Here is a 22,055-nt window from a genome sequence, read left to right on the forward strand (position 1 = left end):
GACCAACCTCGAGATTATAGAGGATGATGATTGTTATTAAGGTAGTACTAACGGTTAGAAACAGGTGTTGTTGAGAATAATTAAACGCTATATTGGACTGTGCCTGTCAATCTGTAGATAGATACTGGGTCACCGTTAATTGACAAGTTACCTGGTTACGGAACTCCGTATTCAACATCCATCGGTCCACTTTGAACTATTCAGTATGACTTTAAGATGCTATCTATTATTGGCTCGGAATCCCCACAAAGCTGCAGAAGACCACATGAGAAACGAGTGGAATAGAGCCTGTTTGCCCGCTAAAAACACAAACTTGTTAAAGCCGTCCAGTCCAGTCCAGTCCAGTGCCTGGGTCCAACAGTGACCTGTTCTATTTAACCGCATTATTGAGGCTGTTGAATTTGTGAACAACCGGCCTCATATTTAATATAAACCCCTCCACTATTTCACTTCATAACCTGAGTTTTCAAGACTCTATAGTTATTTCAAATGGCTGTAAGAGTTGTCATTCATATATAACGATAGAAGAATGCTCACGTTCTGTAGTCCACCGTCCCCCAAGTCGTTCTCTTCGGAGACTCCCTCTTTCAGCAGTGCTCGGATCTTCAGGAGGGCTTCTCTTTCCAAGCTGCTCTACAGTCGAGTAAGAATTTACTGCTTTGTACATAAACTAGGACAAATCTGACTCTGATATATCTTAGACTTTATTCGACGTCTGGATATCATAAACCGAGGCTACTCAGGTTTCAACACCGATATCGCTCTCAGATACCTTCCTGAAATCTTTCCTGAGCGCACAGCCTCCTCACCAAAGATGGACTACTTGGTATAAAATTCCTCATATGTCATAAGAGTTAGGTAGGGAAGCTAACCATGACTAGGTCCTTCTGTTTGGTGCCAATGATGCTGTGCTCCCAGACGCTTTCACCAAGCAACATGTCCCCATTGATCGATATAAGAAGAACCTCAAAGAAATCATGAACCACCCACGGATTGCGGCACACAAGCCCCAGATTCTGTTGGTGACTCCTCCTCCTCTGGATGAAATCAAGGCCACACCCCGATCTATCGAGAATGGCCACAAAGGAGCCGTTCGAAAGTCCACTGTCACCGCTGCCTACTCCGAAGTTGCCCGCCAAGTCGCACGAGAGCACCCTGGTGTGATCCTTATCGACCTCTGGCAAGCGCAGATGGACAAGGCAATCTCCCTCGCCCCCTCAGACTATACACCTGACGGGCCATGGCTTGGTGATCCCGAGAATGGCAAGCAGGGTGGTCTGGACAGCCTCCTTCATGATGGACTCCATATGAGCGGTGCTGGTTATCAGGTTTTCTACGAGACCCTGAAGCCATTCATCGGAAAAGAGTGGCAGGGCCTTGCAGGCGATGATCGAAGGGGTTTCGTCATTCCCGACTGGCGAGAGCTTCTTGAACTCCAGCCTGATCTGAACACCGGCGATTAGACTGAAAGCATTTGCAACAATATAATGTCAATGACTTGTTGATTAGATCCTGCATTTTCAAATGTCTCGTATAAAATTTGGTGATTCTGATTGTGCCATGATTAGTTCCAGGCTGCTACCCAGTATTACTTGCGATCGAATGTCTAAGCATGGAATCGGTGTCAATTAAATGTGCCAAGACAACTTTACCCCACTACCGAAGTTGAGCCCCTCTGAAGCTGGTGTAAAGAAACGTCTGGACATTTGTTTGCCATACCATACACGTTTTCCAGTATAAAGTAGGTTTCCGTGTTCGTCTACGATGGATGCTGGAAGGTTTCATCCTCAATATGCAGCGACTATAGATTGCAATTCAAGAAATTTACTTATGCTCCCATTACTCTATTAGGTGTTTGGGTTAGTAACTAATGGTCCCTGCCTACAAAGTACGTCGACCCCCTGAGATTTAACACTTATAGTGACCAAGTGGGTTGCCTTAACACGCCACAGGCGCTACAAGAACCGCCACGTTAGGTCCCCGGCCGCCTTGAACTCGAACCTACTCGACTCCAGGCTACGTATCTCCACCCAGAGGTTGCTCCATTCATCATCCCTCGAGTCCAATTCAACCTCGAACCGTTATTTCGAACCACGAACCCTTCTAGCAATTCGCCCTCTTTCCTGCCTCGGAGACCTTTTCCCCTCCTGAATTCTCCTACACGAATACTCTGCCTACACGAAACACCCAACTTCGCCTCCTCCGTCATATAAAGTAATCTACTTCGAATACAATCGCTTTCCTTTCTCGCGCCGCCCAAACGCATCTTAAACCCGACCTTATCGTGCATACCAAGATCGGGTCGAATTGTTGCCCGAATAATAATTCACTTCCTAACCTTATTCTTCATCAAACGCGACTCCTTTATTCTTAACTCTCTAAAGATACTCGACGGCGGTCGCCCCGACCAGTAACTTGTTTGAACACGGGGTACCTACAATCATCAACCAATACGTGCGATCGAACACCACGCCCAGGACTTTGACGATCGGTACAGATCAAGTTCGCCCGAGCTGACGGCCTCACTCTGTCGCCCGACTAACTGTCAAGACATACTGTTCGGCAACCGCTACACGACACACTCACGATCTTCGTTACCGACGAGCAAGCGATTCTCCAAATCGCATTCTACTTGCCAAGGGCCCTGTGGTCTGCACCAGGCGATGCGGCGGGGAGGGAGGACCTCGTGAACTATTTTTTAACTGGGGATCGAGGTCGGAAGTGTCAAACTGTTTTAACTGGCGAATAGGTAGAAGCCGTACAGCCTCCCAGCTCATGCTGTATGGTTGAACTTATTGTTTTGTTTGCCATTCATTTCCAGCCAGCGTTCTGAATCCTCTCTCGCCTCAACTGGGCTTGTCCTCTTCCAGCCACATCGTTCGTCCCTCATTCGCAGACAATTATACACACTCAGTTTTGTACAACGTTCCATATTGTATGATTCTGTTCTGGGGATGGATCCCAGATTTGCGGTTTCTCGCGAAGACCTGTACACCCTACAGATGGAAGTGAAGCAAGTACAGTACACCCAGAGCAATCATGCCGAACGACTTCTGCGTTTGGAAAAGAAGCAGGCAGATGACGCTGCCTTGAAATCTGTCTGGAATTCCCCTTTCCCTGGTGTCTTGAGTGGTACCCCACAGACAGGTGAGCTAGCTACCTAAAACTGTATCAATTGCTTTCTGACGATCATCTAGGACCCGTTTCCATCCCGCACAATGACATGTTCGATGATTTGGATGAGCAGGGCGAGGAACTGTTGGGGTCTCTTCATCTTGGACCGGCAGAGGAGGAGCCTGTTCGTCGCGGGGCTGCTTCGCGGGCCAATAGTGTTCGATTCGATGAGAGCGCCTTGCACGGGTCGAGTTGGGGTGGCCCAGCTAACCGCCACTCAGGAGACTTTGGACCTGTCCGCCCTGGGAGCGGTCTCATGATGGAACGTTCCCTGTCCCACAAGTCGGACGGACGACATAGTTCTGCCGGACATTCAGTACATTCCCACCACTCTGTTGCCTCTGGCCGAGCTAGTAGCTTGGGTCTCGACAACAACTTTGCTGTTGGAGACGACGACGACGATTCTTTTGAAATCCCTGGACCCCCTCCTGCTCTCTTCGTCCTCGGCACAGTGCCCTCAATTGTGCGATGCTGGCTGACCCCTAACTTTGGGCATTCCACCCTCCTTTATGCCGACGTCTGCAGTGGCTCGCAAAAGTCGACAGTTGACTATTCACTGCTGAGGGAACTGGATCTAGTAGATGAGATTCAACGCGATGTTGACGGTATTCATCGCGTGAGATTGAACGTCTACTTCGCAGAGGCCCTCTCCACCCACCATGGCAGTCGCTCCAGTAGCCCGCGGCCCCCTGTTCCTTCGATCACGGTGCTCTTTGAGGTTCCCGGAATTACAGATCAGCCTGTTCAAGCAGTTGACCGCAAGGCTATTCGTATCTATCTGGGCAGTGATGTCCTAAGAGCTCATTCTGCAGATATCCTGTTCTCACAGAACACCATGACACTTCGTGGCGACGAGCGAGAACGACTCCAGATTCCATTTGTCCGCCCGGAAGATGAAAATACTTTTCGCAACATCTGCACTGCAAACATCGTTCCCGAGAAACCCAAGCTAAACGCCAATGCTGCACCGTTCGTCTCCGGCGATTTCAGCCAGGCTAGCCAAGAAAGCATTCACGACATGGAGCCCACCACCAACCAGGACTATGAATCCCGCAGCGAAATGTCGCCAATGGCAAGCGAGGTAGTCCTTAATAAGCGTCCTGGCTCCAGAGGTAGCTTGTCTGGCGCGGAAAGCGAGCAGTCCCGAAGGGTCACCAATGGTGACGAGGCGAGCCCCAGGAATGGCCACTCTTCATCTGAGGCTACTCGACGGGAGCCGTCTTCGGGTATCTGGGGATCCTGGCGCCATGGGCTAGGAAACGGGACAGACGGTTCACAGCGAGACGGGTCGCTGAGCGGATACCAACCCGCTGGTCGGGGTCGCAATATGAAAGTCTTGAAGCCCCAGAAGTCAGTCTCGAGGGCAGATTCTTCATACGATACCGCTTCTTCAACCAAAGGTTCGCTGGACAGCCGGCGCAAGAGTCAAGCCAGTGTTGGAGAGAACGGTGTTGCCCTTGCCAACAGATGGGAGGCTAAGCGTGTAATGAGTGTGGGCGGTGCCGAGCACAAGGCGCAATCTCAGTCACAGTCGTCATTGTCATCTACAAACCGCGAGGGGCGTAATAGCATTGCAACCCCCAACAATACCTTGCCCAGGTCTGCCAACCCAGTCGGTGTTGCTTCAGCATTTTCGTGGATGACACCCACATCGAAGCCCAAGACTACCGCAGGCTCGGAATAGAGAGGACTTTATGTTGGTGACTTCCTCCGTGCTTTATTATCACTTTCTTTGCCGCCCTCAAAGGCAAGACCTGTCTGAGATGATGGTCTGGATTATCGTGATGGTGGTTGTGTAGAATTGAAGAATAACAAGGCCAAACTAGGAGTTGGCGGGCTATTCAAAGCGGACAGGGGATGATAATGACAGTGGTGGTTTGATCTTACAAGCAAGATAAACAGATAGGGCCGAGGATCCTGGCGTCCTTCGCTGTCAACTAAAAGAAAAGAAATTCGTAAACATTGCTGGAGTTTGTGCTATACAAAACTATGTAGATGAACCTCTATCGTCAGCCTACGGTGAAAAGTGCCGCTATCTAGATCTTTGACTCCGGGGGCAAGGTTTGCCAAACCCTCTTGGTGTCAGCCATTGATTCCTTCACGACACCAAAAAGTGCCCTGAATGCCGGGTGAGATGCATCTCCGACACACTCATACATCCAACTCTCGCTCGAAGTCACTGTGATTCCAGGCTCAGCGCGCAATCGATCCAGCGCGATGCCCACCTCGCGCGGGTTGCAACTCGACACTCCATCAGCGATGACATAGACCTTGTGACCAGCATTGCGCAGATCAAGTGCTGTTTGAGTAATGCAGATGTGAGACTCGATGCCCACCAGAGCGATCTCAGAGTTCGGAGGTAAATCGGCAACGACAGAGGGGATGACCATGGAGAACTTGGTCTTATCGTGGGGTGCCGAGGGCAATAGCTGAGCAAGAGACGACACCGTAGGACCAAGTTTGACTGATGTTTGTGTTGTAGTTACAACAGGGACAGAAAGGGAGTTGGCGAATTTAAGGAGCTTCTGGGTAGTGAGAACACTGGCTAGGGTTAGTGTCATGGTGTTGATATGGGTCAAAAGGCAGACATACATGCTGTCAAATTCATAGATGACATTGCGAAACTTCTCTTGAATATCGCAAACACTATCAGATTCAGAGTCAGTTGCCAAGTCCTTGACCGTACGACACTCATGTCGACTCACAATATTCTGGGGTTCTCTAGAGCCAATGGTTAGTATTGTTTCTTTTTTACTCCGCCCTGTACGCTGAGAACTCACTGAACCGCAGCTCATTCTGCGTTGAAGAAGACATGGCGTGCAGTTGTGTTCTATGCACAACAGGTCGAGTCGTAATAGTTCCTCCAATGATAGATCCTCTGGCCAATCGAGCTGTTGCCAAATCGCCAATATTGGTCGTTGCAGCAGCTCGCGAACCGACAGCTAACCGAGATATCCCACGTCGAGCAAGAGCTGGTGCAAGCACTTGCATAGCCACAGGGTAATAGAAGATTATAAGGATATCAAGAGGAATAAGAATAATTCCAAATCAAGTGAGTTGATGCCGCGCTGTTTGCCGATGCTATAAAAAGTCTCGGTCAAATTGTGTGCCGGTATTCGGCATGTGAGACATTTGTAGTCGGGGCAAGTTTAAAATGGGAAAACCTGAGGTAAGGATGGGGGACTGAATTACCGTAGCTGCAGCGCGGGGGAACGGCAGTAGAGTAAAGTGGGGGGATCTACCACTGTCTTGAAGATAGTGCGCAGTAGCTCCATAACCCCCTAAGGGCGCTCTCTAGTCATGCACTGCAGGTGCCCAGTACCCAGTCGGGTGCCTAAGGGACAGGAGGTGTCCATAGTAGATGCATTAATGTCTCTGCTAAATAGGTGGCTTACTGCAATTGACTAAAAGTCAGTCAACAATCTCTTGTCACTTGCTATTGTCCTGCGACTTGTCTAACAAATAATTAGTTCAAATTAATTTCTCTAAACAATTCTGTCCCCAACGAATATGATATAATAATTTTCCCTACTTTATTGAGAATGTTAAACAAATTCAACCCCTTAAAACTCCATTGTAGGTATGCAACCGTCTATAAACCAACCACCCGACTTATCCTTTATACAAAACAAAAGGAATAACTCTCCCTCCCAGATACTCTATTGGCTCATGCGCTGACCTCGGCAAACCAGGTTCGCAACAGACCAGCCAGAGCACTTGGCAGCTCTTCCAGATGGTGGACAATCAAGTAGTACTGGAAGGGGAACGTGTCCAGATACCTCTCGATCACCACTTTGCTCTCTCCGCCGTCCCGAACAAACTTGGCTTCCTTGAGCTCAAGTACACTATCGCCCTTCTTCTTGCCCGTGTCGTCCATGATGATGAAGACGATCATGATTCGCTCTTCCATGGCCTCTCGCAGCATTCTTCGGATACCCTCGTGGGCTGATGAAGGTGTGAGACCGTCAGAGAGAATCAGCGCGAGTTGCCAGAGGTCCGAGTTGCCACTGCCTTGCTGTCGTGCCACTCTGAAAGTTTCAATGGTTCTTTGAATGAGTAAACCAATGTCGGTGCGATCTTGACCGAAGTTGAACTTCTGTAGGATTTTGGCACCAGCATCCGAGGCAAAGGGCTCGGTGAGACCATGAGCGGTGAAAACATCGCTACCGAAACCCATAACACCAACTTGTCCAGCCTCCAACATTGCGAGTGAACGAGACACCATGACAAGAGATTCCATCGCCAGAGTACCCGATGATGTTTCTCCCATACTCTTACTATCGTCCACGCACAGCAGGATTTGGTAGGTTCGCTTAGTCGGGATACTGCGGCGCATCCAGATCTTGTCCCGCTTGTAGCTCGATGCAATATACGGAATAATGCGCTTGATGTTGAGTCGCTTACCGGTACGGAAAGCACCCGAAAGCTTTGTTGACTGCGATGGAGTAAGGATGAGTCGAAGCTGAGATGTCAATGCCAAAGAAAGCGAGTGTGTCTTGGTCTGGAACTCTGTCCACTGCTGCATTGACTCTCCAAAGTCGCGGAGCGGACGTTCTTCATCCGATAGGTGAGTGATAGACAACTGAGTTGATGTCTCCTGAATGTCTGCCTCATCTTGGTCTTCCAGCATTTGCGCCTCCTGTTCAGAAGGACTGAGCTCACGGTCAAAGTTGCCTTGCCGTGTCTTGACTCCTGAGCGAGTGTCATCCTGGTCCTTGTCGGAATCTTGTTTGCTGGTATCTGGCGCCTCGGTGTCGGCGGTGTCCATCTTGTCAGGATCTTGTCCGGCCTCATCCTTGTCCTCGTCCATCAGGCGGCTTGTGGGATCTTGCTTCTCCTCATCGATAGCCATGGACTCGTCGATGGGCTGCACCTGTTCGTCATCTGCTGTTCCCATAGCTTGCGTATCTGTGGCGGTTTCATCGTCCTGAAGATGCTGAAATTCTTTACGACCTTGATCGGCGCTTGGATCCTGTGGCGCGTTTTGCTCGTTCGCTTCAGAAGGCTCCGCATCTTTGATATCTTCCTGCTGTCGATGCCAACGTTCAAGGGCATCGCCAAGTTTCTTGAAGGGATCGCTACGGGCCGAGTCCGGTTTGTTTTGATCTTGATCGGCCCTGTCCATGATCTCCTTTGACTGCGACGTCGACCCTTGGTTGCCTGCGCTTGTGTCCTGGTCAGCGGCGCCTTCTCCCATCTCGCCATCCTCTTGTTGGGCGGCATTGCTCTGGAAGTTGTCGTCGACGTCCATCGAGTCCGCGTTTTGGTCTTGGCCAGAGGTCTTGACATCGCTCGGCGCCGCGTTGTCGGTATCGGTAGTAGCGTTATCCTGAGGAGGCTGGTTCTGGTCCGTGGCGTCCTCCTGTTCTTCGGCCTTCTCCTCTTCTTCTGGCTTAACTTCCTCGTCAACCTCATCCTTGCCGCCTGCCTTTTCCTCGGGTGTTTCTTCATCCTCTTCGATTTCAGCTTCTTCTCCTGCCTCCTCCTTAAGCTGGGCCTGGGCCGCAGCATCTTCCGAGTCTTCGTCTTCATTATCGCCCATCTCCTGATCCTCAGCTTCCTTCTTCTCCTCTTCAATATCAGATAAATCGTCCAAGTCGTCGCTATCTGATGCTGACTCGTGCTCGTCGCCGAGGTCCAACTCCATATCCTCAGGCAGCGCCAGAGTATCGTTCTCCTGCGCTGTCTGCTCTTGCTTGTTCATTTCCTCCTGGTTTTTAACGTCTTCCTCCTCAGCGCCAGCTTCTTCCTCCTCAGCGTCTTGTTCGCCAGAATCGTCGACATCTGGCTGTTCTTCGCCGTCTTGCTTCTGGGCGTCTTCGTCTTCGTCTCCGGCCATCTGCTCGTCGTCTTTCTTTTGACCCTTGGCCTTCTCGCCCTGCTGGTCTTTGTCGGCCTTCTCTTCGTCGTCACCATCCCACATCTTTTCATCGACAGCAGTGGGATCAAGGTCATCAACATCTCCAGCCTCTTCGTCCATGTCGTTCTCTTCTTCCTCCTCTTCGTCACCATTCTTCGATCCTTCTTCATCTTCTTCGGCACCGTCGACACTGTTCATATCACCTTCAAGCTCTTCGTCTGCCATATCGACTGCATCCTTTTCATCCTCCATCTCGCCACTCTCCTCCTTATTGGCTTCTTGAGCAAGCTCAGAGAGGTCTTCATCGGGCTGGATGTCCTTGCTAATGTCTTCAGCACCTTCACCATCACCGAGGCCTGTTCCAGATTCCACCTTGCCGGAGTCACCAGACGTCTCGTCAGACTTTTCCTGGGGCGTGCAAAATCCTTGAGAAGAGATTTGAGTAAAAGTCTTGGTCATGTTGTAGGCCATGTGCGCGATGGAACTGTGGATATCGACGACCTGCATCAGGATTTGCTGAGCGAAGTCAACATATTCGCCCAAAATGGGACTTGCGACAGCCATAAGGCTCATGGCTGCCTTGCTGAGATGTTGATCTTCGAGTTGCATATGTTGCAACATGTTGATGCAACTAGTCACGGCCCTTTCGACCTCACTAACACGAAGCTTGGTAAACAATTTCGTGAATCCCTCACTGTGGCTAGTCAGCCAGCCAGGCTCGTCCTCCTTACGAGGGATTTCTTTGGCGGCCTTCTTTGCGCCTTCAATCGCAACAAGAATCTTGTCACCGAGTGTCGAGATGGCGTTTGCAAACGTGGCTAGCTCCATGCTATTGTCTGCCACCTCTAGGGCATTCTCACTAATGCTAGTCCAGCCTGCAATTTGCACGAAAACAAACGAGAGCATCGGCTGGTCCCTGTTCAACTCTTCCAGGTTGCTGCGGAAGCTAGTCAATTCGTCGGAAAACTTCGCCTTGGCACGAACGGCTGCTTCAGAAGAAACGCTCTCTGGGAGCTGCTCCAAACCGGCGGTGGAAGCCTTGAGGGAATCGAAACGCCCATACCACGACTTCAAGTGCTCCAGAACGGATGTGTGCTTCGTTTCCCCTAATTTCTCATGGACTTCAACCAGGTGAATAGCATACTTGAGAATCTGCACGAGCCAGGGAAGGAGACGTGTCCAGTCAGATGCACATGTCTTGCGGACGAGAACACCATGCTCCTGGGAAAGGCTCAAGTGATGGAACTGTGCTGTCGATCGCTTGAGAAGCGACAGGGACGAACCTCCTGTAGAAATCAAGTTTCTCTGGGCAAGAAGAAGGTTCAGCATTCCTTCAACAAAACCAACACTTCGCGCGATCTCTGCACTTGTCAGATCCTCAGAATGATCTCGAGAAGCCGCTCTAGCTTTGGGAACAAGGTCAAGGATCTTATGTAAGTGGTATTCCATGGCGTCGGAAGTATTCTCCGGAAGCTGCACTGGCTGAATGGAAGCCAACACAACTGAAAGCGACTCCTGTTCAGCAAGCTTGTCTTGACCAAGATTGTACTTGAGGCCCATTTGACGAAGGTCGCGTAAGGTATCAGCGAACAGTTTCCTCTTTCTCGTCTTGAGATGCTTGACTTGGTCCTTGTTCTCGTCGGTCAAGAAAGGTGGCGTTTCCTTGCGTAGCTCAACCATTGACTCGTTGAGGCTAGAAACGAAGTCGTCGATCGTCTGCGGCACATCACTTGTTATTTCAGGACTCTCTGAGATCTTACGCATGACTGAGACTGTTTTGGAGACATTGGCAAGTCGCTTGTGGCCATCAATCCACCCTGGCATGGTCTCATTCAGCTTGGCGAAGACGTCGGCTGGAACGTTGGTAGGAGCAGACTTCTTCTCAACATGACTTGCACGACTGACTTCTTCGTCAGGAAGGCCTTGCTCGATGATTTGCTTCGCCTCCTGGCCAAGGACACCACGGAACTTCCGAATGATACGGAAAAGCTTCTGGTGAGACTTGCGAGCGCTTTCACGAAGGGCATTGATATTTGTGTCTTTCCAGCTTGCCATAAGCAAAACATCCTTCATCTTCTTCTCAATAGGAAGACGGCCCTTGTGCACGGCTTCATCCATAATCTTCTCATAACGGGAATAATACTGGATAAAGTTGCACAGAGAATGCAAGACAGCTTCGAGGACAGGGTAATCTTTGGCCAAGAGCTTAAGATGACTTTGGAGTTGACGTAGTAGAGCGAGACGAGCTCCGTACTGTCCAACAATTGCGGTTGAGAAGTACATTTCCAAACTTGAAATCAGAGAGGCAGCGTACTCTTCCATTTCGTTCGGGACGTCGACCAAAGATAACGGGACAGCAATGACAACTTGGTATGCCACAAACCACCACGAATACGCATCGTCCTGGCACTTCTTCTGCTCCATATCGAAGAGATTGGCCCAGGTTGACAGTTCCAATCGTCGCCAGCGGATGATTGTATCAGTGAGGAGGTTGTGGAGAGTAAGGACACCATAGATTTTGCTTGCCCAGCCTCCGAACTGCCATTCGTATACGTGACCGTGAAGATATTCAACCTTCGGAAGTATTTTAGCTAATGGCTCAGTGTGGACAAGTTCAAGGACTTGATCACAAGCTTGAATGACATCAGCCAACGGTTGCATGTGTCCGATTTCGTCTACCATCTGCAATTCCCGGAAACGAGCCTTCATCTTGTGCATGAGGTCAACAAGTCGACGAGCCTCAGGCACGTTGGCATCTGTATAGAAGTTGTAAGACTTATCCACAGTGGGTGAGACCAGTGACTCAAGCTTGTCGTTAAGGAAGAACATAGTGCCGGCCAACATTTTACCCGCCAGGCTCCTGTCAATGTTCTTGTGGTCGATAGTTTCTGATGTAACTCTGTCCCCCACAGATTTGGAAGCATCTTTGAGAGCCATAGAGAAGTCAGGTGGAGCGAGAAAAAGGTTCTTGTGCATTTGTGCCACACGTAGAGACTGATCCCGCACTTCATCTTGCTTCTTGACGACAGGCATATTCGCGGCTTCTTCGTCATCGAAAGTAGGGAACAGCTCGTTGAACTCCTCGGTATCAATTTCCTCTTCATCCTCCTGGGAGCCTCGGAAACGATAGAGACTACCCTTGGCGGCTTGCTCCTTGCGGTCTGCTTCAAGCCTCTTTGTCCACTCGTCGAACAAACTATGGAAGCTCTTGAAAACCATCTCGCGGGCATGGGGACCGATTTGCTCGAAACCTTCAACACTGGCCACAACTGACATATAGTTGAGGAATTCAAACGTTCGAGATGAGAAGTCTCCATCCTTCTGGTTCCACATACTTCCACCAAGGAAAGGAGTAACGTCGAGAATTTGCTGTGAAGCGGGTGCCAGGTTACGTGCTGATGCAGCATCGCATAGCGAAAGTCCAATCATGAGGCAGCGGAGTAGATTTGACGTAGGTCGTGTCATGTCTTGGTAAGCTTCGAAGCGAGTAGCAAGGCGGTCCAAAAGTCGGAGAACATTCTCTTTCACGAGCTGCAACTCTTCAGCCGCTCGAGATGGGTCGTTGTCAAGGATTTGAAGAGCCGAGGACAGAGTAGGACCAGTGACAGCCTTCAGCACGTTAGAGAACTCAGCATGTAGACGACTGAGCTCTGACTGATCGGGTCTGTAGATTGGTCGAACCTCTTCCGGAAGGGGGCCTAAAGCGGTGGCTTCTGCTTCAAGGAGGCGAATGCGCTCATTCGTATCTTGTCCAGTAAAGAGCTTCTCAAACGTGCGGAGTGAGTCAGTTCGCTCCTTGAGAAGAGCATGCATTTCTTGAAGAAATTCGCGTTCCATCTTAGGCCTACTTTGAGGGTCGAAAACGCGATCTGGGACGTACAGCTTGACAGTTCCAATGCTGAAGTGAATCCAGGCAAAAGCAGACAGATGGGCCTGGTTTTGGGTTTCTTTTTGCGAAGCAGCGAGTGCCTTCAGAGCAGGAATCAGATGCTCTGTGGCAATCTGACGGAAATGTTCTTGTTCAATGCAAGATGCAATGCCATCGAAAATCTGTGAGCCATTTGCAGGATCCTGAGAAACCAGCTGTGCTGCTTCAACAACAACCTCCTTCAGACCCTGGCCGTGAGCAGTGAAAACCTCGAGAGCAAGGTTGGAAAGGACATTGTTCAGTCTTGTTAAAGGATTTTCCATCAAGTCGGCACTTAGGATTGCAAGCTGTCGGCCAGCAATCGGAAGCTCAGCTTCAAGGAGAGCCAAAGATCCCAGGTTGACTGATCCCAGTCTTTGAAGCTTTGACCAGAACGAGGTTATAAGTTTACCGTCCCAAGAGAACTGATTCTGATAAACCAGATTTTCTACTGACTGAAGCAATGCAGCCTGGTGCTCAGAACTGGCAAGCATCATTCCGGCCTGGGTGGGTACATTGGATAATACTCGCAGCTCTGCGTTGTCTGGGCTATTGGGACTTAGCATTGACACCTGACGAAGTGATTCGAACTCTTCGACCATGAAAGGCATGCGTTCAGCCTCATCTGTGCCGATTCGGCCTTCTAAAGACTCGATCTCTGCAGTAAGAGCTTCCAGAAGGGTGTCTAAATTAGGAACATCACTGCGAATGATTCCCGAGGCCTTCTCGAGAGTTATCATAGCCTTTGCCAAATCAGTAATTGTTGCTCCCGCCTTCCATCGCAAAGTGTCAAAGCGAGAGCCTAGCTTCTCGAGCTCCAGTGTTCGGTCCAAAAGTTGCTTCGTAGGGAGAGGGGTTGGGCGGAAAATGTGCCAAAGCAACTCCATACTCAGACCAGTCGACAACTTAAACCCGGCTGTGAAGTCCTTGCCAAGTCGATCGATGAGAATGAGAACGAATTCTCGCTCTTGGGCACCATTTGATATATCCAATTGCTTTTGGAAGAAGTTAGCACCTTGGGCAAGGTGTGCTTGAAACTTGGCTTCGTCAAAATCGGGTTCGGTTGCGAGCCGCACAGTACGCTCAAGATAGCGGAGAACACCTCTCAAGATAACAACGCGCTCCGTCCATGATTCAGAGGACTCGAAATTGAAAGCAAGCCACTCTTTAGCCGCATTGATCGTCGAATCCAGGAACGAGGCCAACTTCACAGTAGCGTCCTTGGACACGGCTGCCACACGAGCGCTAACAAGTGATCTTTGGAGTCTGTTGAGAGCATTCAATTTCTGAGACTGAGCTTGGTGTCGCTGGTCCTCAATGGAGTTGTGCAAGTGGTATAGATCTTGGTAGAACTCTAAGCACGCGCCAAGCCATCGCCCAGTGTCAGGTGAAGGCAAAAGTTGAGCCACGGGGAAGTTGTTGAGCGGGTGCAAGGGCTGCGCGGACTTGAGTGCTTCAGGGACGCTCAGCAAGGCGTACAATCTTGAAACGGCATTGACACCGTCAGCACCATTGTTTGAATGAAGGAAATTAAGCAATCCTGAAACTCCAGTCCTTAGCACCTCTTTGTTCGCCGTATTCTGAGATAGAGTGTCGGCAAATCGAGGAAGGAGAGCAACGTCAGTTATAGAAAGAGTCTCAAGAGCGCGCTCGACGATCTGGACTGATTCATCAGTGGTCGCGTCAGCTGCCAGGTTGCTTGTATTGTATCGTTGCAAAGTACTCTCCACACTCACAACTCTGCTGTAGGAGGAGTCGAGGGCAGGAGGAGGCGTGTGAATATGAATCTCTACAGCACGGTTTCGCATTGCACGGGAGAGTTCGCCGTATCGCGGATCCATGGTCAAGAAAATGCGAAAGTCTGGATGCGGGCGCACGATTCGAGGCTCTCCACCAGGTCCACAGTGTTCGTTGATGCTCAAGAACCCATTTGGTTCGAGAAGAGAGTTCAGTCGATCCAGGACGGAAGCGTTACACATGTTAGCGTTGTCAAGAACCAACCACTGGCCCATTTGCAACGCTTTAACAATAACACCATCCAACCACTCGAAGCGAGGGTTCTCCAACACTAAAGAATGTTGCAGAGGAACAAGGGCCTTGGAAAGCGCTGTGGCTACGTCGGAGTTCGTAGGGACCTCCAGAAGCAGTTCTTTGACACATGCAGTGATAGCAGGAAGTGAATCAACATCACCGGTAAACCTATCAAGCAGATGAAGCAGTTGGAGCGCCTGGTTTGGAATATCCGCTGGTACCACCGACATAATAGAGTTCTGCAGATCCTGCTGGAGGGCTCGGAGCGCAGCATTAACCTCTCGAAGAGGGTCTGCCTGTTCGAAGCCACCAACAAGATCCATAGTATCAATATCAGCGTTCATGGGGAACACGACAAGCGACTTTCCAGCCAGAGCTGCGACATGCTCTAGAAGAACTGACTTGCCGTAGCCTGAAGGACTGCTAAGAATACAAGGAACATTCTGCTTCACGCAAATCATGAGTGACTCGAGCTCAGCCAGTCTGGGAACAATGTCGATGTTAGGGAGTCGCTCTGGCTGAGAATGGGGATGTCTGTCAAGAAGGGCCAAACCGACTTGACCGAAAAGAGAATTGATATCATGGTAAAGGCTATGCTGTCGTGGAGCGGAGCCAGATATCAACGTAAAAAGATCCTTGACTTCCTCGCGATCCCGTTGCGTTCGGAATCGCTGTCGGACAATAATGTCAAGGAAGTCATCAACATGAGCGTTCTGGAGGAGAGGATCAGAAGAGTCAAGAAGTTTCAACCAGCGAAGGACATCTCGTAAATTAAATTCCCAAGGACTGCCTTGACTTCCAAAAGCCTTCTCGATAGCAAGCTTGTTGTCGAGCTGGGACACGAACTGGATCAATTGGTTGATCACCTGGGGTGAGATCTTAGGATAGTTGTGCGCGGCAATCAAGTTCAGATCGTCGTCTGAGAAAACATCGGCGTAAACAACGATGAAACGGTTGACAAAGGAAGCGGGCAATCCTTTGCGGCCGCCACCCTGATGATGCGGGTTTTGAGCTGCAAAGAGACGGAAATCTGGGTGGCGCTTGAAGACTTGGTCCAGCTCGGAGATATAAACCTCACCTCGATGGTCAAGACAGGCGTTCAAACCTTCCAGGACAGATTGGGAAGCAAGGTTCATTTCGTCAAGGAGCACCCATTCGCCCTTTTGCATAGCTTGAAGGAATGGCGCATCTCTCCAAGCAAAGTTGCCAGCCTCAGCTCCTTCAACAGGGACATCAGTACCAAACAAATCCATCAAATCGGTTTGATCAGAAAGGTTGATTCGGGTTAAAGGCTGGCCACATGCCTGGGACAAGGCGGCCACAAGAGTGGTTTTTCCTACTCCAGGACTTCCTTCGAGAAGAATTGGCTTCTGCATTTGCAGCGCTCGGAGGACTCGCATAGCGTTCAAGCGGGTAGTAGGTGCATGGAAAGCAAACCCAGGGTCAGCAACTCCTGTGGAAGCACGAGGGATGCTGAAGTGCCCGATAGTCAGAGAACGGTCATCCATAGAGAGCTCGGGATGGGTCTCATAGACATTAGAAACATCCTTGCCAATAAGCTCACTCAATTTACCTAGACATTTCTGTCGTTGCTGACCAAGTGACTTGGGATCTGTAGCCAGAAGAGCGGAGGGATTGGCACCGAGACTGTCAATGAAGATAGTTGAAGCACCATGAACCAGTGAAACAACAGGGTCGCTGGAATGGAAGTTGTTGATAAACTGGACCCAGACCAGAATCTCTCTGACGGAGAAGGGCGTTGATGCCATAGACCTGAAAGTGTCACCAAACCAAGCAGCAAACTTCACAACAACCTCGACCAGCTGTTTAGAGTCGCCCTTGAGCTTTGTTTTGACAATCTCGTAGATATCCTCACTCTGTGATAAAGCTGGAACCCAAATCTCGGTGAATCTGTTTCGCAACGCAGGCGATAGTTCCTTCTTTCCAAAATCGCCGCCAGGGTTCATGGTGGCAAAGAACTGGAAGCCCTCGGCTCCAACGACGAACGAGTTATCAATTCCCTTTTCAGCAAGAAGAAGGGTTCTTGAAGGTTCCAACACAGAGTTAAGACGCTCCAGGACCGAGTCATCAGCTAGAGAGATTTCATCTAGAAGGAAGAAGTGGCCTTCTCGCATAGACTCTACTAGACTTCCATCCGCCCATTCGAACAAGGCTTTACTTCGTGTTTCATGGACACCGATACGCTCTCGAACGTCTTCCGGAATGTTGCTGATGGTTGAAGCATCCAATGCCTTATATCGCTCCAAGCGCTCTTCGACCGAGCCAGAGATATCCAATCCAAGAGTTTGTAAAACTGACTTCAAGTCCACATCCATGGCATCGATAATGGCTCCTCGGTTACGAACAGGTCTCTGAGAACCAATCAAATCGCCCGTCTCGGTGTTTTGGTGAGCATTAACGATGTGCAGCTCCTTTTTCAATGCCTCAGCGAGCAATTGAACAACTGTGGTTTTTCCACAACCTGTCTCACCCACCAACAGAACAGGCTCGTTGTTGCGCAGTGCTCGAGAGACAAGAACATAGAGTCGCCGCATGGCATGAGTCCATACAACACCTTGATTGTTATTGTGGCTTACAAAGTCCTTCAGCTCAGGGGCCATGGTAGCGGAATACAGGTCTTGGGGGTTGATTTTGACCTTGAAAACCTTTTCGATCACCTCCTTGACAGCTGTGCGCTCCTCCTCTTCACGAACTCTTTCGGCCAACAGCATAAATCCATCAGAAGCAATTTGCTCACGGAGACCGCCCTTTCGCAACGCCCAACGGAACAGATCGCGAAGAGTAGCAAAACTGTCTTTTTGCTCAAACAGCCGGCTTGTTTGACGAAGTCGTGAGAGTTCCTTATAGACAGTAACAATTCTCTTACAGTCAGGTGGGGAGGTTTCCGGGCTTCGCTGTGTGAGAATAGTCTCCAACTCATCTTCGGGTATATCGTCAAAATGTAATTCAAGGAATCGATTGCGGAACGCTCTCGAGAGCACCTTTCTTCCACCATACAGACCAGGAGGGTTCTGCGTGGCGAACAGAATAAAGTTCTCGTGAGGCTTTACGATCTCCTGGGTTTCGGGGATTAAAAGCTCTCTGTTGTCGTCGAGAAGGCGGTTCAGGGCCTCGAGGACGTCAGTTGGGGCTAAGTTCAGTTCATCAAGCACAATCCAGTGGCCTTGACGCATTGCCTGAACCAGAATACCCTCTTGAAAACGGAGTTTGCCATCGGACCCAGAGATGTAGGTACCAAGGTATTCCTGAAGGTCGGTATGCTCGTGGTTGTTGATACGCACAAACTTGTTACCAGTGAAGTTTGCCAGGTACTCGATCATACTTGTCTTTCCAGCGGAAGTTGGTCCTTGGATAAGAATAGGGAATCGCCTAGTTGAGGTGGCGCGGACGAGATTCAGAAGGTTACGCTCCACGTAAGGGGTAATAATGTAGTCTTTACGCTCAATGGGAGTTTCATTGCCCTGGAAAAGCCAGTATTGTCTGTCCCGATTTTGGTTTTTGAAACGCACATATTGCTTGCCGTCATTAGGGTGCTTGGGTGCTTGGGAAAGTAGTGACTGGGGGTTGCCGTGGCTCTCAAAGAGATGGTGGGATATTAAGGGAACAAGCATTTGCTCCGAGTCTCTGTCAAGTAATGTAAGAAATCCCATAGCAAAGCCCTCATAGAGAGCCCTGCGCAAGCCATAGTAAGGTGCAATGGTATTCACATAGCTCAGAACTCGTGTAAGGGTACGAAGACTGAAGTGAGGTACCTCATTCGCTCCATCAACTAGCCTCTTCTCCTCCGCCAACCGTTTGGTATTAAGATAGAGGCGCGCGATATCATCTGCTGCTTGGTCGTTCTTGCTACTGCTACTACCAAGATAGGTCTTGATGATTGTGAGCAGATCCTTGATGTCCTTGTCTGGGCTAGAAACGTAAACTTCGGTGAATCGGGAGCGGATTCCAACTGGCAGATCCCGCTTTCCAATATCGGTCGCAGGATTCATGGCACCGAAAATTCTAAAATTGGGGTGAGCCTCGATCTTCTCGATCTCACCAGTTTCTGACAGCAGGATAGAGGGTTTCTCGTCGGGACCAGTCAGGAGATCAGCGATACTTTCAAGAGTATCGGGAGAAGCAAGGTTAATCTCGTCAAGAAGTACCCAGTCGCCGTTGCGGACAGCCTTGACAAGATTTCCTTCCATGAAAGAGAAAGCAAAGGTACCAGAGCCTCCAGAAATCTGGACGTCGAATTGCTCGAGATTCCGGGCAAACATATCCCATCTTGGACGTAGATCAAGGAGGGTTTGCAGCTTGGACTGAGTCTTTCGACGTTTCATAGGCTGTTCATCTCCATTTCGAGTCTCTGCTTGCTCTGCCTGAACTCGTTCGAGCTCTGTGACAATCTTATTGAACATCTTGGGGGCTTCCTTCCACAGTTTTGACACCCTTGACCATTGGCCTTTAGCAAAGCATTTACCGACCTGCTCAAGATATTTTTGATTCTTGGACGCTGAGATGCCAGTGGCAGAGAAAAGGTCCTCAAATTCTTCCTTGAGAGGCATCGCTAATGTCCGAGTGTTGACGGGTTTGAATCCACCGAGAAGATCACCAACCTCACTTTGCTGGGACAGGTTTACAGCGATAAGCTTATGGCCCAAAGACTCGGCCAACTGTTGCACCACCGTGGTCTTGCCTATACCTGTTTCTCCGACAAGCAGGACGGGCTCGTTCAACTTCACGGCGACGGCAATCTGTTCCAATAGCTTTTTGGCATGCGCTGTGCTGGCGAATGGTCGTTTTGATTTCTGTACTCTGTTCGATTGCTTCTTCTTGCGCAACACAGCGCGGCCAATGCTGAACTGATTGTCGCTTTCCTGCAAAGGGGGTATATGAGTCGATAGGTAATATTCCACTCGTTCTTTCGGGACGCGCATCTCCTCCGCGATGGCAAAGACGAGGTCTTTGCCGATCTGAGCATCAGGACAGCTTCCAACAAAACAATCAACAGCTTCCATGAACATCTGATCTTCTGTTGTATTGGTGATAGCTTCCTCGCCGGTCTTTGAGCCTGAAGCGATTAAAGATTCTCGCAGTCTACGACACCACTTCAGCAAGTCCCGCAACGTCATCTGGCGATCCATAACGTTCCTACCCCGAGCCAATGCACCAGGTTTGTTCCCGATCTGGGACAGACGGGCATATACGGCAAGGATATCCGGGACAAGCCTTCGTAGGATGGGGTACGTTTGGACCACAACGTTTTCGAGCTCGGAGGCCGCAAGGGGCTGGGTGTTCAAAGTCTGCCAGAAGCGGATGCCAACCATACTTGGCAGGTTTTCCCTGCCATTCATCCCTCGTGATGTCCGTACTGTCGCGAAGAGTCGGAAAGTGCTTGCTGCGCGTATTCTCTCGCCTCGGCTTGGGATGAGGAGTTCCTTTCGCTCAATCAGGGGGAGCAGGGTGCTCAAAACCTCCGTGGGGGCTCGGTCCAGATCTTCCACCAAAACCCATCGGCCTTCCCTCACTGCTGTGGTCAAAACACCGGGGCGCCACTGGAAAGAACCAGGTTTCGAATCAGTCGAGTACAAGCCAATCAGCATCTTCGCGTCCGTCTGTTCGTTGAGGTGCAACGTGACCATATTTGAGTACATGCCAAGTTGCTTAGCTATTTCGTGTACCAAGGCGGTCTTGCCAACTCCCGGAAGTCCATACAACATAACTGGGTCGGGATCGCGGAGCATAGTTGCAAGCCTCTCCAAGTTAGACACGGTCGTAGGTGTGAGCACGAGGTTCGAAGGCTCTCCGGTTGGGCCTAGGGGTCTGGGGAGGATAACATTTCCATAGGCGACGACGTAAGGTGTCAGGGTCTGTAAACAAGGATTTTCGTTGTTGTCGGCTTCATGGGCAGCTTGTACTTCCTGACGCAAAGAAAGGAAGGACTTCACTCGAGACTGTTCGTACAGCGACAGAAACCCGTAATCAATCGATCTGCCGTCGAAGTCTGCTAGAATAGCCTCGCTCTTGCCGATGTGTTCTTGGATTAGAGACTCAAGCTTCCAATCTGATCCGTGAAGAAGCTGGATAAAGATTCTGGTCGCAAGATAACGAACTGCTGTACTTTCATGGTTAAACAGGGTCTGCATAAAAGCGGCCGACGTGAGAGGGCCGAAGTTGCGCGAGTCGAAACTGATCAGCCTCCAAGCAACGAGGAGACTCTGTAAGAGGACCTCTCCATCCTGCGTGATGGCATCCTGGTCGAGTTTCAAGGGTGGAAGTCGGAGAGAGGGTGAATTAGTCGGCTGTTCGGCGGTGGAAGAGGCGTATTCGATAAAGGTGGATAGGTAGGGAGCAAAGGGTAATATACGTGCAAGTGCCGAGTATATTCGTACGTGTTGTGAAGGTTCGTTGCCGGGGTTAAGAATCCATCGAGCACAAATGTCTGGGAAGACATGCTCGAAATGCGCAAAGATACGCTCTGTAAGTGGTGGGCAAAGAGCTGCCTCAGCAATAGCGTCAAGCAGCTTAGTCGAAGAGTCTGTTTGAATGATTGCCAGTATTTCTGCAGGCAAAATTTCCAACACAGTCGCGTCCGTAAGGAGCGACCTCCTCTGCCGAGAGACATCAATCATTCCCATGATTGCGCTCGTGTCGACGATTTTTGGCTGCCGATGCTGGTGTTGGCGTAATAATTCACCAGCCGCATCTCTTGGACTAGACTTTTTTTTTTTCTGTTATCTTATCTCGGCTTGTAAATTTCCGGGGGGCTGCTCAGGCAGCGCTAATCCGTTCTAGTAATGGACCCTGGAGTTCACCTGTAAAGTAATTAGCATCGACAATATTCAATTTACGAAGTTAAATAGCTAGAAACATATGTTACTATTTAAAGAGTAGTTAGATATGAGGCTGCATACCCAGATCTGATTCTCTTTCAGTTGCATATATTGCACCAACCCCATACCTGCCTGTAGGTAGGCTCAAGCGAGCGTACTTTATGGCTCACATGGGATCACAGAATCAGCAACCAGAACACAGACAGACTCAATGCTTAACTCAATTGACACACTGTCACTATCCAGT

General features: G+C 49.9%; 4 protein-coding genes across 4 annotated transcripts; 2 read left to right on the forward strand and 2 right to left on the reverse strand.

Moving 5' to 3' along the window:
• Window positions 1-489: 489 nt before the first annotated feature.
• Window positions 490-1,463, forward strand: FIESC28_07375 (uncharacterized protein; the record flags this gene model as incomplete). The annotated part of the gene is made up of 4 exons (XM_031161515.1): window positions 490-495; window positions 547-643; window positions 702-826; window positions 882-1,463. 4 exons carry the CDS (start codon window positions 490-492, stop codon window positions 1,461-1,463), a joined length of 810 nt encoding a protein of 269 aa, XP_031014420.1.
• Window positions 1,464-3,002: 1,539 nt separating this feature from the next.
• On the forward strand, window positions 3,003-4,858 carry FIESC28_07376 (uncharacterized protein; the record flags this gene model as incomplete). Its single annotated transcript, XM_031161516.1, has 2 exons — window positions 3,003-3,147; window positions 3,198-4,858. 2 exons carry the CDS (start codon window positions 3,003-3,005, stop codon window positions 4,856-4,858), a joined length of 1,806 nt encoding a protein of 601 aa, XP_031014421.1.
• Window positions 4,859-5,210: 352 nt separating this feature from the next.
• Window positions 5,211-6,165, reverse strand: FIESC28_07377 (uncharacterized protein; the record flags this gene model as incomplete). The annotated part of the gene is made up of 4 exons (XM_031161517.1): window positions 5,211-5,715; window positions 5,767-5,820; window positions 5,880-5,895; window positions 5,955-6,165. 4 exons carry the CDS (start codon window positions 6,163-6,165, stop codon window positions 5,211-5,213), a joined length of 786 nt encoding a protein of 261 aa, XP_031014422.1.
• Window positions 6,166-6,841: 676 nt separating this feature from the next.
• FIESC28_07378 (uncharacterized protein) lies at window positions 6,842-21,613 on the reverse strand (the record flags this gene model as incomplete). The annotated part of the gene is made up of 1 exon (XM_031161518.1): window positions 6,842-21,613. The coding sequence occupies one exon, from the start codon at window positions 21,611-21,613 to the stop codon at window positions 6,842-6,844; it is 14,772 nt and encodes a 4,923-aa protein (XP_031014423.1).
• Window positions 21,614-22,055: the final 442 nt, after the last annotated feature.

The sequence above is a fragment of the Fusarium coffeatum genome, assembly GCF_003316985.1.
Source record: "Fusarium coffeatum strain FIESC_28 chromosome Unknown BRIP53273_contig_162, whole genome shotgun sequence".
Classification (NCBI taxonomy): domain Eukaryota; kingdom Fungi; phylum Ascomycota; class Sordariomycetes; order Hypocreales; family Nectriaceae; genus Fusarium; species Fusarium coffeatum.